The 15,483-nt window shown below is 44.9% G+C and overlaps 1 protein-coding gene across 5 annotated transcripts in view; it reads right to left on the bottom strand.

Annotated features, from left to right (window-relative positions):
• Positions 1-13,392: 13,392 nt before the first annotated feature.
• TRIM15 (tripartite motif containing 15) overlaps positions 13,393-15,483 on the bottom strand; it is an 11,453-nt gene continuing 9,362 nt past the window's right edge. For 4 of the 5 annotated variants that reach the window (XR_014808845.1, XR_014808846.1, XR_014808847.1 and 1 more), the window contains 2 exons: positions 15,448-15,480; positions 13,393-14,238 (listed from right to left, as the gene is read on the bottom strand). Coding sequence is in view for 2 of the 5 variants with exons in the window: in XM_013977549.3 (XP_013833003.3) it covers positions 13,824-14,238; positions 15,448-15,480 (448 nt within the window). In the remaining 3 variants the exon portion in view is untranslated. 5 annotated transcript variants of the gene reach the window in all.

Below are 15,483 nucleotides of genomic sequence, written 5' to 3'. Positions count from 1 at the left end.
CAGCCTGGATTCATATATTTTATTGTAACCCACGTATCACCAGACCTTTGCAGTCAAAGAGGATCCATTGATGGCGGTAGCCCAGGTTTTTCTGCTGTCCTCCTTTGGGGTCCTTTAGAGCACTGGAGCTTTGCTTACTGTCTTCTGCTTGCACACATACTGTCATTTCTGGAAGTCCCCAAAGAAGAGCCCCCACGGGACGCAGGCCAGACAACGCCAAGTTCCACCTTGCTCTCCTCTCCTGCAGCGGTGGCCTGTGCTGAGATCTGGCTCCGTGGGGCCTGGGGCTCCCCTTTCCAGCCCGGCACACCCACAGTCCTTCCCTGGAAAATAAGCAGCGCCCCAAGGAAATAGAACCTACAGAGACTCAGTTCTGCCTCCTAACATTCAGCTCTCTGACCATTTTTTGTCTATTTTTGATTTTCTTTAAATTGCCGTCTTAAAGGTAGAAAAGAGAGGATTACAGATAGTACGTCACAGATTTTACTAATGGCAAAGAGCATTTTTCCTCCCTGTACTGTCATTTGTGGACTCATCAATGTTTTCCCTTTAAAAAAATAAATCTTTCTAAATACATATATGCAAAATATGTCAATTCTTAGAAATAAGACATGCATTATTAATTATAATGAAGTCTCTTCATTCACATTTGAATCTTGGGAGACAATAATTACTAGCTTATTTTTGAAATGTTAAATGTATTTTGTTGATTGATAGGAACCATCTCCTAGAATTATACACTACTAATCCTTCACAAAATAATTTCATAATTCCCAAAATGCCTTTTACCCTTTTTTTGGGAAAGAGTTTTTATATAACAGCGAAAGATTTCTGAAACTTTCTAAGGTGATTATTGTATAATTAAAAGCTAATAGTTATTAAATAGGGAACATTTCCATTTGAACAAGTATTAATGCATTCAGGTCATTGTTGCTTTAATGAGTTTTATGAGTGTCATACTTCTAAAACTGTAGAAAACCCTTGCAAAAGAATAAAAATGTGTGATAATAAACGCATATGATGGGAGTATCTGCTGTGGGGCAGTGGGTTAAGGATCTGGTATTGTCTCTGCAGTGGCTCGAGTCACTACTAAGGCACAGGTTCAGTCCCCAGTCTGGTGCAGTGGGTTAAGGATCCAGCAATTGCTACAGCTGTGGTGGAGGTCACAGCTGCAGCTTAGACGCCATCCCTGGCCCAGGAACTTCCGTATGCCACAAGTGTGGCTGAAAAGAAGGGAAAAAAAAAAAAAAAGTGTGATGCCATCTTAGTACAGAAAGTTGACAGCTAGATTTATTCAACAGATTCTTTGAAATTTGAAACTTTTTATATTCACATTTTAAGTTGTTTTTTATGAACTGCACCTGCCCATATGGTCAAGCAGATCTATAATGCTTATCACTGCAGAGAGAACAGAACCCTGCCTCGTTCCGCTCCCTCGTGTCCCCGTTCGTTCTTTTTATTTTGGTGTTCACCTTCATTTTTTGTAAATAACATGAGTTTGGGGCATGGTCCTCTAATTTTCCACTGTGGAGAAGGAAGATTGAGCTCTGTTCCTCCCCATACCACCCACCAGGCTCACCCGCACACCTGCCACACTCACCCGCACGTCCCATCCTTTCCCTCCCTTCAAGGTAGACACCTGACATCGGTTGGCTGATTGCTGACTATGTTCATTATCATGTCTGTGTCCAAGGGAGTTACAGCTGGTCATGAGGCCAAACTATGATTACTCTTACTTCCTGTACTGGTTTTCCTCCAAGTTTTCCTCCATGAGTCTGAAAAACAATCTCATACACACTTTAGTATGCATCCACTTAGTCACAGTTATTGTTGTCCTATGGAATTAGTGCTTTCTTAAGCTTCTCACATGTTTATCTGTCTCTGCTTATGGCTGCCTCCTGCCTCTCCCTCCTTCCTGCTGGATTGAACTGCCCTCTTCCTGGGAGGGAAATGTTAGGAGCTCTCTCAGCAGAGATTTGTGCTAAATTACTTTTCCTTTCTTTTTTTTCTTCTTTCTAGGGCCGCACCCTCGGCATATGGAGGTTCCCAGGCTAGGGGTCAAATCAGAGCTGTAGACGCTGGCCTACACCACACCCACAGCAACGCAGGATCCAAGCCTCGTCTGCAACCTACACCACAGCTCATGGCAATGCCGGATCTTTAACCCACTGAGCAAAGCCAGGGATCGAACTCACGTCCTCATGGGTACTAGTTGGATTCGTTACCACTGAGCCATGACAGGAACTCCGAAAAATACTGATTTTTAGTCTCCTTCAGACTGTTCTGTAATTGACGTTCTTAGGGTGGCACTTCTCCAGGTAGTATCTTCCCTTGTGGAAAGGGGTCATTTTTTCATGTGTTTTTTGGTTTGTTTGCTTTGGGTTTTCGTGGGGTTTTGGCCACACCCATGGCATGTGGAAATTCCCAGGGCCAGGAATTGAACTGGCACCACAGCAGTGACAATGTTTAATCCTTAACTGCTAGGCCACCAGGGAACTACCTTTTTTTCCTTTTCTTTTCTTTGTCTTTTTATGGCTGCACCTGCAGCATATGGAAGTTCCCAGGCTAGGATCTGAGGCCTGAGTCTAGAGCAGAGGAGGTGTCCCATTCCAGCCACCACAGCCTGGACTGTCACAGCCACTCAGGATTTAAAGAGTAAAAACAAAATTCCTTGAGCATGTCAGTGTACTGGTCTGTTTTCTTGTGAAACTGAAAAAAAAAATTCAGACTGACCACTTGACTCACAGCGTGCCTGGCAGAAACGAATTATGCCACTGCACCATGGCAGGAACGCCCTTATTTATTTTTGATAACAGTATCCTAAGATGGGTTCTTGTCCCCAGTTTTCAAACCAGGAATCTGGAAGCTCAAGGAGATTAAGTAAACCTCCCAAAGATCACACAACTAACATGTGAGTCAGGATATGAATCAGGGTCTTCCTGTTTCTAGAGCTCATGGTTTTCCCTGAGCCCAAAGGTATGAGGTCATTGCTTTCCCAAGAGACTAGAAGGAAGTACCCAAAGTTGGTCCCCTTTTCTATGAGGAACAAGCTGATGCTCAGGGGGTAGAAGCAGCACGCAAATGGGGGTGATTTTCCAAAGGTCAAAGTCATTGACTGAGCCAAGACCGGAATAGCAGGCCTTTACATCTGCAGGGTGGGCACCTTGACTTGTGCATTCATTGTTATTTCTGCTTGGTTCTTTGGGCCACTCACTCAGTCTCAGAATCCCTATACAAAGAGACTGCTGTATGGGGATGGTAATGGCTTTATTGTCATGATGAGGATAATTAGCTCTTAAGTCTTCTTTCTAATGGGGATGGGAGGGAGAGAATTTACCAAGATACTCTTCACTGGTGATAGCCCCCTAGTCCCAAATTAAAGATAATCTACACAGCAATTCTCATTAGTTTAGGTTTTTGTTCTTCCGTGAATTAGAATATATTTCCTTCCTTCCGTCCTTCCTTCCTTCCTTCCTTCCTTCCTTCCTTCCTTCCCTCCTTTCTTGTTTTTGCTTTTTTAGAGCCGCATCTGCAGCATGTGGAGGTTCCCAGACTAGGGGTCCAATTGGAGCTGCAACTGCCAGCCTACAACACAGCAACATCAGATCTGAGAGCCACGTCTGCCACCTACACCACAGTTCGTGGCAATGTCTTGATTCTTAACCCACTGAGTGAGGCCAGGGATGGAACCCGCAACCTCATGGTTCTTAGTCGGATTCGTTTCCCCTGTGCCATGATGGGAACTCCTTCTTTCTTTCTTTCTTTTTTTTTAATTCCCTACTCCGACATCCAGGCAATGAAGCTACACTTTTTTTGAAGTCAGGGCACATCCAGCCCTAGAGAGGCTGTGACCAGAGGCCGCTCCTGGCTCCACTTCTTCCTTCACCTGTGGTTCTGAGTATCTGAGATTCTGGTTCTGCCACCTCCGTCATGTTTGCCCTAGAGTGCTTGACTGGACTTATCCCAGGTTTTCAACTTTGCCCCAGGTTTCTCCATCACATATGAGAAAAAGAATAGATAAGTGAGGGTTTTCTTACTTTTTTTTTTTTTTTTTTGGTCTTTTTGCCATTTCTTGGGCCGCTCCTGTGGCATATGGAGGTTCCCAGGCTAGGGGTCCAATCGGAGCTGTAGCCACCGGCCTACACCAGAGCCACAGCAACGCAGGATCCGAGCCGCGTCTGCAACCTACACCACAGCTCACGGCAACGCTGGATCCTTAACCCACTGAGCAAGGGCAGGGACCGAACCCGCAACCTCATGGTTCCTAGTTGGATTCGTTAACCACTGTGCCACGACGGGAACTCCCAGGGTTTTCTTACTTCTAAATACGTTCTTTTTGGTGCCCATTTAAGATGCTTACACCAGTATGATTCTGACTTGGACTTTGTCATCTGAGACATCATTCACTGAGCTTCCCTCCAGGAGCTCATTCTAAGGGAATCTGCCCCAATTCCATCTTCAACATTAACTGCTTACTAAATGCCAAGCACTGTAACAGGCCCATCACATTTGTGATATTGTGATTTGTAAGAAGTAGATGTTTGGTCATTCAGATATATTTCTCATATATATTTGACTTTTGTCCATAATTTCTGGTTCAACAATTCCCTGTACCTTTGGAATTTCCTGAAGGATAAAAGCAGTGGGAACATCTCTCGTTATGCTATGTGATATGTTGTCCTCCGTTCCTAAAAATTCTTCAGATTCATAAAGGTGAAATGAGTAGCTTGTTATTTATTTATTTGTTTGTTTGTTTATTTATTTTTAGGGCCTCACCTGTGACATATGGAGGTTCCCAGGTTAGGGGTTGAATCGGAGCTGTAGCTGCTGGTCTACACCACAGCCACAGCAATGCCAGATATGAGCTGCGTCTGTGACCCACACCACAGCTCACAGCAACCCCAGATCCTTAACCCACTGAGGGAGGCAAGGGATCAAACGTGCATCCTCATGGTTACTAGTTGGTTTCCTTACCGCTGAGCCGCAATGGGAACTCCAGGGTGGCTTGTTATGAAAAACAACTGAGCTTATGTTAATGAGGTGACTTTTGGAAGTCACCTGAGGATGGGTGCTGGTTGCCAGGGAAAACAACCAGAAAAAAAGAGGGTTGGAACTCTCAGTCTCCATCCCCTCATTTCTGGGAAGAGGCTAGAGGTTGAATCAATCACCACTGGCCAATGAGTTAATCAGTCACGCTTGTGTGATGAAGCTTCCATAAAAACCCAAAAGGGAAGGAGTTTCTAGAGCTTCCAGGTTGGGGAACCAGGACACTTCCCTGTGCTAATGCTCCAGGCCCCATGCACCAGGAGAACGGGAGCTTCTTGGTTTGAGACCTCACCCTGTGTATCTCTTTATCTGGCTATTGATTTGTGGCCTTTAAAATCCACTGTAATAAATCAGTAGTCTAGTGAGTCAGCAGATTTTCTGAGCTCTGCGAGCCACTCTAGAAAGTTAACTGAACCCAAGGATAGGGTCATGGAAACCTCAGACTCATAGTTAGTGGGTCAGAAGTACAGGTAACAGCCTGGACTTGCGGCTGGCCCCCGAAGTGGACAATGGTCTTGTGGGACTGAATCCCTGGAATGTGCTCTGCAGGCAGGTAGTGTCAGAACACTGGTGGTAGGACACCCGGCTGGTATCCAGAGAGCTGCAGTGATGTGGAGAAATAGTCCCTTCCCCCTGCTACCGCCCCACATTGGAACTGGATTCCAGAACCACATCACAGGTGTTAATTCATTTAAGCTTGATAATCCAGTAGAAAAGGTATTTTGTTACGTCTCGTTTTCACAGGAGGAGGCAGATTCAGAGGCATGAAGTAACTTGCTTCTGGCAGAGCCAGAGTTTGAACCCTTAATAACCAAGCCAAAGGGCTATGACCTGTACCAGGTACCTTGGCCACAACGATTGGCCTGAGATAGATATGTTATCAAGGGTCATCCAGACACACTGGCTTCAGTCTGGCACAAAAATCAGTACTGAGCTAATCACAAGCCTTTCTCTGGAATTTGGAGTTTGCAGAGCTACGTTGGGATCCGCAATAGAGCCTTACGCAGTGTGGTCCAAGGTCAGCAGCACCACTGTCCCCAGAGCTTGTAAAAAATGCAAACTCTCTCCCAAAGCAACAGAAACAAAAGCAAAAATAAACCAATGGGACCCAGTCAAAATGACAAGCTTTTGTGCAGCAAAGGAAACCAAAAAGAAAAGAAAAAGACAGCTTACAGAATGGGAGAAAATAGTTTCAAATGATGCACCTGACAAGGGCCTAATCTCTAAAATATACAAACAACTTATACAACTCAACAGAAAAAAAGCCAACAACCCAAATGAAAAATGGGCAAAGGACCTGAGTAGACATTTCTCCAAGGAAGATATACAGATGGCCAACAAGCTCAATATCACTGATTATTAGAGAAAGGCAAATCAAAACTACAATGAGATACCACCTCACACCAGTCGGAATGGCCATCATTAATAAGTCAACAAATAACAAATGTGGGGTGGGTATGGAGAAAAGGGAACCCTCCTGCACTTTTGGTGGGAATGTAAGCTGGTACAACCACTATGGAGAACAGTATGGAGGTACTTTAGAAAACTATACATAGAACTACCACATGACCCAGCAATCCCACTCTTGGGCATATATCTGGACAAAACTCTCCTTAAAAAGACACATGCACCCACATATTCATTGCAGCACTATTCGCAATAGCCAAGACATGGAATCAACCCAAATGTCCACTGATGGATGATTGGATTAGGAAGATGTGGTATAGATACACAGTGGAATACTACTCAGCCATAAAAAGAGCAAAATAATGCCATTTGCAGCAACATAAATAGAACTAGAGACTCTCATCCTGAGTGAGGTAAGTCAGAAAGAGAAAGACAAATACCATGTGATATCACTTATATCTGGAATATAATATATGGCACAAAGGAAACTTTCCACAGAAAAGAAACTCATGGACTTGGAGAATAGGCTTGTGGTTGCCAAGGGGGAGAGGGAGGGACTGGGAGGGACTGGGAGCTTGGGGTAAATAGATGCAGAATGTTGCCTTCGGGATGGATTAGCAGTGGGATCCTGCCGTGCAGCACTGGGAACTCTGTCAAGTCATTTATGATGGGACATGTAATGTGAGAAAAAGGAATGTATACATGTAAGCGTAACTGGGTCACCATGCTATACAGTAGAAAAAATATATATATAAATAAAAGATTAAAAAAAAAAGAAATACAAACTCTTAGGTACCTCCCTTTACCTTCTGAATCAGAATCTGCATTTCAACAAGACTCTCAGATGACTTTAAACCCCAAAGTTCAAGAAGCACTGAGGAGGAGTTTCCTGTTGTGGCTTAGTGGAAACAAACCCAACTAGGATCCATGAGGACGCAGGTTCAAGCCCTGGCTTTGCTCATTGCATTAAGGATCTGGTGTTGCTGTAAGCTGTGATGTAGGTAGAAGATAGGTCTTGGATCCTGTGTTGCTGTGGCTGTGGTGTAGGCTGGCAGCTGCAGCTCTCATTCGACCCTTAGCTGGGAACCTCCACATGTTGCTGGTGCAGTCTTAAAAGACCAAAAAAAAAAAAAAAAAAAAAGACTGACCATATCAAGAGTCAAAAAGGATGTAGAGAAGCTGAAACTTTCAAATGTTGCTGGTGCATATATAAGATTGTAAAGTTATTTATTAAAAAAAATCACTGAGGTAGACAATGGCCAAGAAAGAATCTATATATAATTATGCAAAACTCCAGCCTTGAACTGTAAGAAATAAACTTTGTCGTCATGTAGAGTTTATCTCAGAAAGGTAATAATTGTTTATCAGCAGATCCGACAATGGGCTGACCACATCCGTGGAGAAAAACCACAATGACTATCTCAAAACCTGAAGACGAGTATTTGATAAAGCTTAAAACTTAGGTATTATTTGAAAAATTCTAAAAAGACTAGGAATAGAAAAACACTCTTTAACTTGATATACCCTCTCTGCCTCTCTCCTCCAAATCCACAATAGTCAATATACTTAATCAAGAAATCTTAGTGAACTTTTTTCATGTTAGTAACAGACTAAGGATGCCCTCTGAACTGCTGCTGTTCAACACAGAGTTGGAGGTCTTGGCCCAAGGAACAGGATGAGGAAAAGTAGTAAGAGTTACATGGAGTAGAAGAAAAGAGTCAAAACTGTTATTTTCAAATGATGAAATAACCATGTTTTACATAGGCAACTTACAAATCAACAAACTATTAGAATTAATAAGAATGTGGTGGAGTTCCCGTCGTGGCACAGTGGTTAACGAATCCGACTAGGAACCATGAGGTTGCGGGTTCGGTCTTTGCCCTTTCTCAGTGGGTTAAGGATACGGCGTTGCCGTGAGATGTGGTGTAGGTTGCAGACGCGGCTCAGATCCCGCGTTGCTGTGGCTCTGGCGTAGGCCGGCAGCTACAGCTCCGATTGGACCCCTAGCCTGGGAACCTCCATATGCCACAGGAGCGGCCCAAGAAATAGCAAAAAGACCAAAAAAAAAAAAAAAAAAAAAGCAAAATTACTGAAAAAAGATTAACTTATAAAAATCAGTATTGTTCCTCTACACAAGCAATAAACGACTACAAAAATTATAATTTAAAAAAGAATGTTTCAGAGTTCTTGTCATGGCTCAGCAGAAATGAATCTGACTAGCATCCATGAGGACACAGGTTTGATCCCTGGCCTGGATCAGTGGGTTAAGGATCTGGTGGTATTGCCATGAGCTGTATCTAGGTGCCAGACGCAACTTGGATCTGGTGTTGCTGTGGCCATGGCGTAGGCCAGCACCTACAGCTCTGATTCGACCCCTAGCCTGGGAGCCTCCACATGCAGTAGGTGGGGCCCTAAAAAGACAAAAAAAAAAAAAAAAAAATCATAAAGTGAAAATTGATGGAATTTATTACAAGAATTCAAGATTTTAATCTAATGAAAAGTTAATGAGTATATTAACTTATCATACTTAATAAATGAGTCATATTTTTTAGTGTAAAATGAATAGGAGATTAATATCTAGAAAATGCAAGAAACTACCAGATTCAGCGAAAGAAAGAAGGAAGGCTGAAAAAAGTAAAAGAAAATTCCAGAAGAGCTATGCAACCTCACTGGTAGTCAAGAAAGGATAAAAATAAAACAATAGTGAGAGATCACTTTACATCATCAGACTTTCAGAAATTAGCAAATTTGATAGTACCCATTGTTGGTGTGGGGGTAGGGAGCAGGCATCTCAGAACCCCTCTGGCAGAAGTGTAAATGGATTCTGGGGGGCGATTTGGTGGGTACTTCCAGAAATTGAGTGTGCAAATACCAGCCATCCTTTCCTGGGCTGTATCTTAGACAGGTTCTTACATGGGGAGGAGTATTAGGCGGTTCATCACAGCGTTGCTTATTGTCCTAGGCAGATGGAGGTAACCTAGAAGCCTTTCGCGCAAAGAAAGTGCTATAAAATGCGGCGCTGTGTACTATGGAGTACTATTCAGCAATTAGAAGCCGTAAACTAGATGCATAAATAGCAACGTGACTAGATATTAAAATCACAGTACTCGGTTAAAAAAGTAAGAAAGATCTGGAGTTCCCATCGTGGCTCAGTGGTTAACAAACCCGACTACTATCCATGAGGATATGGGTTTGGTCCCTGGCCTCGATCAGTGGGTTAAGGATCCAGTGTTACCATGAGCTGTGGTGTAGGTTGCAGATGTGGCTCAGATCCTATGTTGCTGTGGTTGTGGTGTAGACCAGCAGCTGTAGCTCTGATTCAACCCCTAGCCTGGGAACATACATATGCTAAAAAAAAAAAAAAAAAAAAAAAAAAAGGAAAGAAAAAAAGAAAGATCTAATACTGTATCGTTTATATTCAGGGATCTCTCTGTAGCCAAGGACCCATGAAAAACATTAGAAAGTAGCTGCCTTCGGGGGTGAAGACAATGGGAATGAGAATTGGAGATAAAGGAGAAAATAGAAATAAAATGAGAAGACCTTGCGTGGTGATGATTACGTACCTCGACTGGAGGAATATGATTGAGTTAACTCTACTGGAAGCCCCCAAAAAGAAAAGAATTAAAATAAGCAGGAAAATACAGGATATGAATAAAGCCAACAAGCCTGCCTGTAGGTCAAAAATTGGGCCCCACACACAGAGCAACGCAAGTGGACCAGAGACAATGAACGCATGGCCGTGTCTTCAGTTCCCATCCCATCCAGCCTGCTGTCATCACCGCCCTTCCTGGGCTTTGAAGAAGTTTTCGCCACAGCCCCTACCTGGTTCCTTACACTCGCCCCTCTGGTTCTCTGAGGCACCTCGAGCATAGGGAATTCAGCAGCCTGGCAGCACTTTTCTGGGATCTCGTTTTGCCTCCTGCCCAGGAGTGGACAGAACTCAACACTCTCATGTTCCCAGAAAACAGCCGTGCTTACAGAAGCCCTGAGTTCATCCAAGATTGTGCCAAGGATCCTATAGAGGAGATACAGGATGGTTTGACATCACAAACTCCGCAACACAGATATTCTCAGACTCTCCAGTGGGACCACCAAATGGATTCTTTTCCTCCAGGCAGCTCCCAGTCCTTATCCTTGGGTCATAGCTACTTCTGAGCCCTGAGGCTTCTAAATTCTTTTCTTTTCAGCTTCTCCCTCCGCATATGGGCCAGGGATTGACTCCAGAGCCAGAGCTGCAATCTACACCACAGCTGCAGCTACAGCAGTAATAGGGATAGAGTAGAGTAATTACACAGGTAGTTGTAGAAGTCCCAGTAGGGGACCGTAGACAGAGAGGGAAACTTAGGGAACTTGGGAGGCCACTATATATTAATAATCACTCAAGAAAGCCATCAGAACATCATGGAACAAAGCGGGATGCTTAACTATGAGCCTATAAATAAAAGCATGAGTTATGCCTCCAGCCATCAAGTGAAAGATAAAATGAGGCCTGTATTCAAGTTCAGGAAGGTAACCATCCTTAGGACCTAGGACAGGAATTTAAGGGAAAGATGATATTCCAACGTAGGAAGACCTCATTATACAGAAATCCGAGATGATTCAACATATTTTAGCATATGTTACCACCCTTCTGCTGATTTGAATAAGCACCATGACAGTCCTAGTTTGACGTCATAGGGTCAAATACTCTCTGACCCAATACGAAGGAGGAGCTAGTGATATAAGCCTGAGGTCTATTTGAAGGATGAGGAAGAAGGTCTTTTCCTACTCCCCACTTTCCTTAGATTATAAAATTGGAGCCCCCCAAAGCCTAGGGGCAGAGACTCCTGGCCTGTCCACTTGTAGCCCTCACAAGCATCCTACCCTAATAACTCTATTTCTTGCCCATCACTTTGTCTCGCGCTGAATTCCTTCTGCACTGAGACACAAAGACCCTGAGCCTCAGTAAGTCCAGACACCAGATGAGTGATTCTAATTAAAAAAAACAAACAAACTGTGGGTTCAATTCCCAGTCTGGATTTAGGCTGGGTTTGAATCAGAGGTGTTTTGGTTTCAGCAACACCAGATCATCAACCCACTGTGCCACAGCAGGAACTCCTAAATTCTCTTTTATTGATGCAAAGCAATTTAACTTTGGCCCAGCGCCTCCAAATGTGCATCTCCACACCGCTGCGTTCCCTGGACTACCCTAAAATGAGAAGTACTAGAGACTTGGAAACACAGCGTAAGTCGTTCATTTGTTTTTCTATTTCATGCTCAACCAAAAAGGCCTTGTCTGTCTAAAACACTAGTGCGGGCAGAGGAAATGAAACAAAGCCCCTTTATGATCTGTCTGAGCGTGGTTGAAAGTTCACCCGACTGAGGCACTGAGGACTAACTAGGACTCGCGGATTCCACTTCCTGCAGGTTACCGAAGACTGTGAAACCTGTTCGTCAAGTTCCTTTAGCTTGTGCCAGTTTTCTCAACCACAGACCTAGCAAAACAAAACAAGTGCTCTGTTCTTCACAAGTTTGTTATGAGGTTCAAAGGAAGATGTGTGTTTTTGAAAAATAACCTTTGACTTGGATAGAGTGGCATATGGAGGTTCCCAGGCCAGGGGGTCCAATTGGAGCTGTAGCTGCCAGCCTACGCCAGAGTCACAGCAACACCAGATCTGAGCCGCGTCTGTGACCCACACCACAGCTCACGGCAACGCCGGATCCTTAATCCACTGAGCAAGGCCAGGGATCAAACCCACAACCTCATGGTTCCTAGTCAGATTCGTTAACCACTGAGCCACGACGGGAACTCCTGACTTGGATAAAGTTTGACAAGTGTTACATGTGTGTAATATAACTTTTCTTTAAGAGGGGGAGGATTGCAAATAGTATTTATGGAATAATCTCATTTTTGTAAAAAAAATAAAGCTAAATACACTCATCTACAAAATTGGCAAGTCACACTAAATGTTTTAGTGATGATTATCTATGGGTGTGTCAAGAGGAAATGAGGTAGAGAGAGGGACTCTGCACTTAGACTCTTTGAAAATGTTTCTTGAATCTTTTTTTTTTAAACTGTGAGTACATACTACTTTTCTAATAAACTTTAGGCTATGCCACTATTACTGCTAGGCTGGACTACCAAATAACTTGATTTTTTTCTGGGTTAGGCACAGGGTGATTCTGCCTGTCACACAAGATGACAGAAGAAACCCCAAGACTTCTGGCTTCTGTATATATATATTTATATAAATTTATATAAAATTTATATAAAAATTTTTTTTAGGGCCGAACACACGGCATATGTAAGTTCCCAGGCTAGGGGCTGAATCCAAGCTGCAGCTGCCAGCCTACACCACAGTCACAGCAACTCAGGATCCCAACCACTTCTGTGACCTACACAACAGCTGGCGGCAAGGCCGGGTCCTTTAGCCCATGAGCCAGGCCAGGGATGGAACCTGCATCCTCATGGACACAAGTCAGATTCTTAACCCCCTGAGCCGCAAGGGGACCTCTGTCAAGACTTCTGGCTTCTTTTATATGAAAGAAGTGCCCAATAATAACAACCACAGTAATACTAATAAATATTTATGAGCTTAATTAGAACTGAACACAAGCCTCGTTTTATTGAACCATGGGGTCTGGCTTGACTGCCATCAGGCAAGTCCTGAGTAAAGGGGGCAGGGTGTGTCTTGGTCACAGAGATTCCACTGGCTTTGGGCCTTTCTTTCAGCCCCATCAGCCCCAACTAGACCCATGAAATGGGGGAGTCTGGGTGGGTCGCACACTTTATTAGGACATTCTCTAGGAGAGAAAGACCTGAAAAGTGTCAGAAAGGAAGGGGACCCAGGTCCACTCGGATGTGCAAAGGTGGAAGCAGCGCCACGTTTGTGCCCAAAGAAAAACAGCCAACTGAATACTGTTATTGCACCTCCACAAAGTTCTGTTTTCCCATACTGATTATTTTGACGCTTTAGATATTTTTATTTTTAAAAAAAATCTTCCCCGGAAAAACCCCACCGGCTCCCCAGCGTGCTGGTGTCCTAGGCGCCGCCTCGTCTGCCTCTGGCTCTCCTCTCGGAGGTGCACAGAAGGCCGGAGCGTCAGCGGGGAACCAGGAACGTCAAGGTTGAAGGGCATCAGATAAATAAAGTGAAAAAATTACAGAGCCCTGCGGACTCTGAGAGCCGTGTCCCCTGCGGTCTTGGGCACAAGGAAACGCCCAAGGGTGGGAGGTGGATCCTGGGTGCTGCTCTCTCCGCTGACACCGCCCTTCCGACGCTGCGCCTCAGCCTTTCAAAGTCAGGCAGGAGCCTTTTTTCCAGACAGCGAAGAAAGGAAACACTTTGCCGGAGAAGGAGGCGGCGAAGGTGAAGATGGGCGCCCGGGTCTCAGCGTTGAGCAGGGCCACGCGCCCCGCCTCGTAGTCCAGGGCGACGCCCACGCGGCGCGGGATCTCGCTCAGCGGCAGGTCGGTGCCCGGGGAGGTGCTGGCCCAGCACTGCTGGTGGGAGAGGATCACCGCCCAGACGCCCTCCTCGGCGCTCAGGCCCTGCTCCCCCTTCCGCCTCACCTCCTCCCCGACCACCCCCACCGTGCAGCCGCCGCCCTCTCCCAGCTGCACCTCCACCTGCCAGCGGTGGCGCCCAGAGGAGAAGCCGGGGGAGCCCAGCACCACCGGGAGACCCTCGAAGCGCAGTGGGCTGTCGGGCAGGTTCTGCTTCTGCCGAGTGTACCGCACGGACTTCCTGTCCTCGGAAAGGACCAGGCTCGGGCTGGCGGTCAGAGGGTCCAGAGTGACGATGCCTGGGCGGGGAAAGGAGTGGACATCAACAGAGCTGGTTGCCATAAAAATACCCTGAAAGCATGTGTGCCGGGCATGGGAGGCAGAAGGAGCACCGGCCTTGTTTAATCTGCACTGTCCTGGCCTTTCAGAATCTGTTTCCCCTATTTTGTTCCAGGAGGCAGAGGATGACAGATCTTGTACCTGACCTGCAAGTGGTGCTGTGCTGTAAGGCTCTACTTCTCAAAGCGGGGACTGTGGATATCTGCTTTGCCTGGGCTCTTGTTAGAAATGCATAATCTGGGGAGTTCCCTGGTGGCCTAGTGGTTCGGACTCCCCGCCACTGTGGTCCAAGTTCAATCTCTAGTCTGGAAACTAGGATCCCACATTAAGGTGCTGTTCCTTGACTAGGGGCAGGTGTGTGTGTAGGGGGCAGAATCTTGGGTCCCATCCCAGTCCTACTGAGTCAGAATTTGCATTTTGACAAGATTCCCCCAGATGAGTTTTCTGCACATTAAGTTTGAGAAGCAGAATGAGGTGATGCTTCTGGAAATAGTTACTAAATTAAGCACAAATTTAAAAGTAAATGCTATTTTATAAAATTGTACAGGAGTTTCTGTCAGTGGCAAACGAACCCGACTGGGATCCATGAGGACTTGGGTTCCATCCCTGGCCTCACTCAGTGGGTTGGGATCTGGTGTTACCTGGGTCGCAGACTCAGGTCAGATCTGGCATTGCTGTGGTTGTCACTGAAATTTGACCCCTAACCTGAGAACTTCCATGTGCTGCAGGTGTGGCCCAAAAAAGACCCAAAAAAAATTGTACAACATGTATCTGAGTCAATAAAAAGTCTAGCGCAATGCTGGGGGAAAAAAACCCCAAGAGCTTGATTTTTTGAATAAATAATACCTATAAAAGTAGCATTAATTGAGCACTTGCTATGTGCCAAGTTACTATACAAAGCTTTTTGCATACATTAATTCACTTACCGTAAGCTACCAATAGGTTGGGTGCTATTATATTTTCTATTTTATAGATTAAAAAAACTGTAGGACAAAGAAGTTTAATGACTTGCCAGTTTCTCATAACTAGCAAAAACTGTAACAGGGAACCCAAGCAATCAGGCTCTAGAATTCATATGTTTAATTGCTCTGTTTGCTGCTTTGGACTAAATGGATAAATTCACAAATGGATAAATCAAAGAGTGGCTCCTGAAGCCCCCAAGTGTTTACCTGAGTCTGTTTCCAAATGATGCACCAGGTTTTCTG

This window comes from Sus scrofa, chromosome 7 (assembly GCF_054392235.1).
Source record: "Sus scrofa isolate SSC_HxYL_T2T_F1_AM1 chromosome 7, Sscrofa_HxYL_maternal_Yorkshire_Landrace_v2.0, whole genome shotgun sequence".
Lineage (NCBI taxonomy): Eukaryota > Metazoa > Chordata > Mammalia > Artiodactyla > Suidae > Sus > Sus scrofa.
This window is presented reverse-complemented; position numbering and strand designations above follow the sequence as displayed.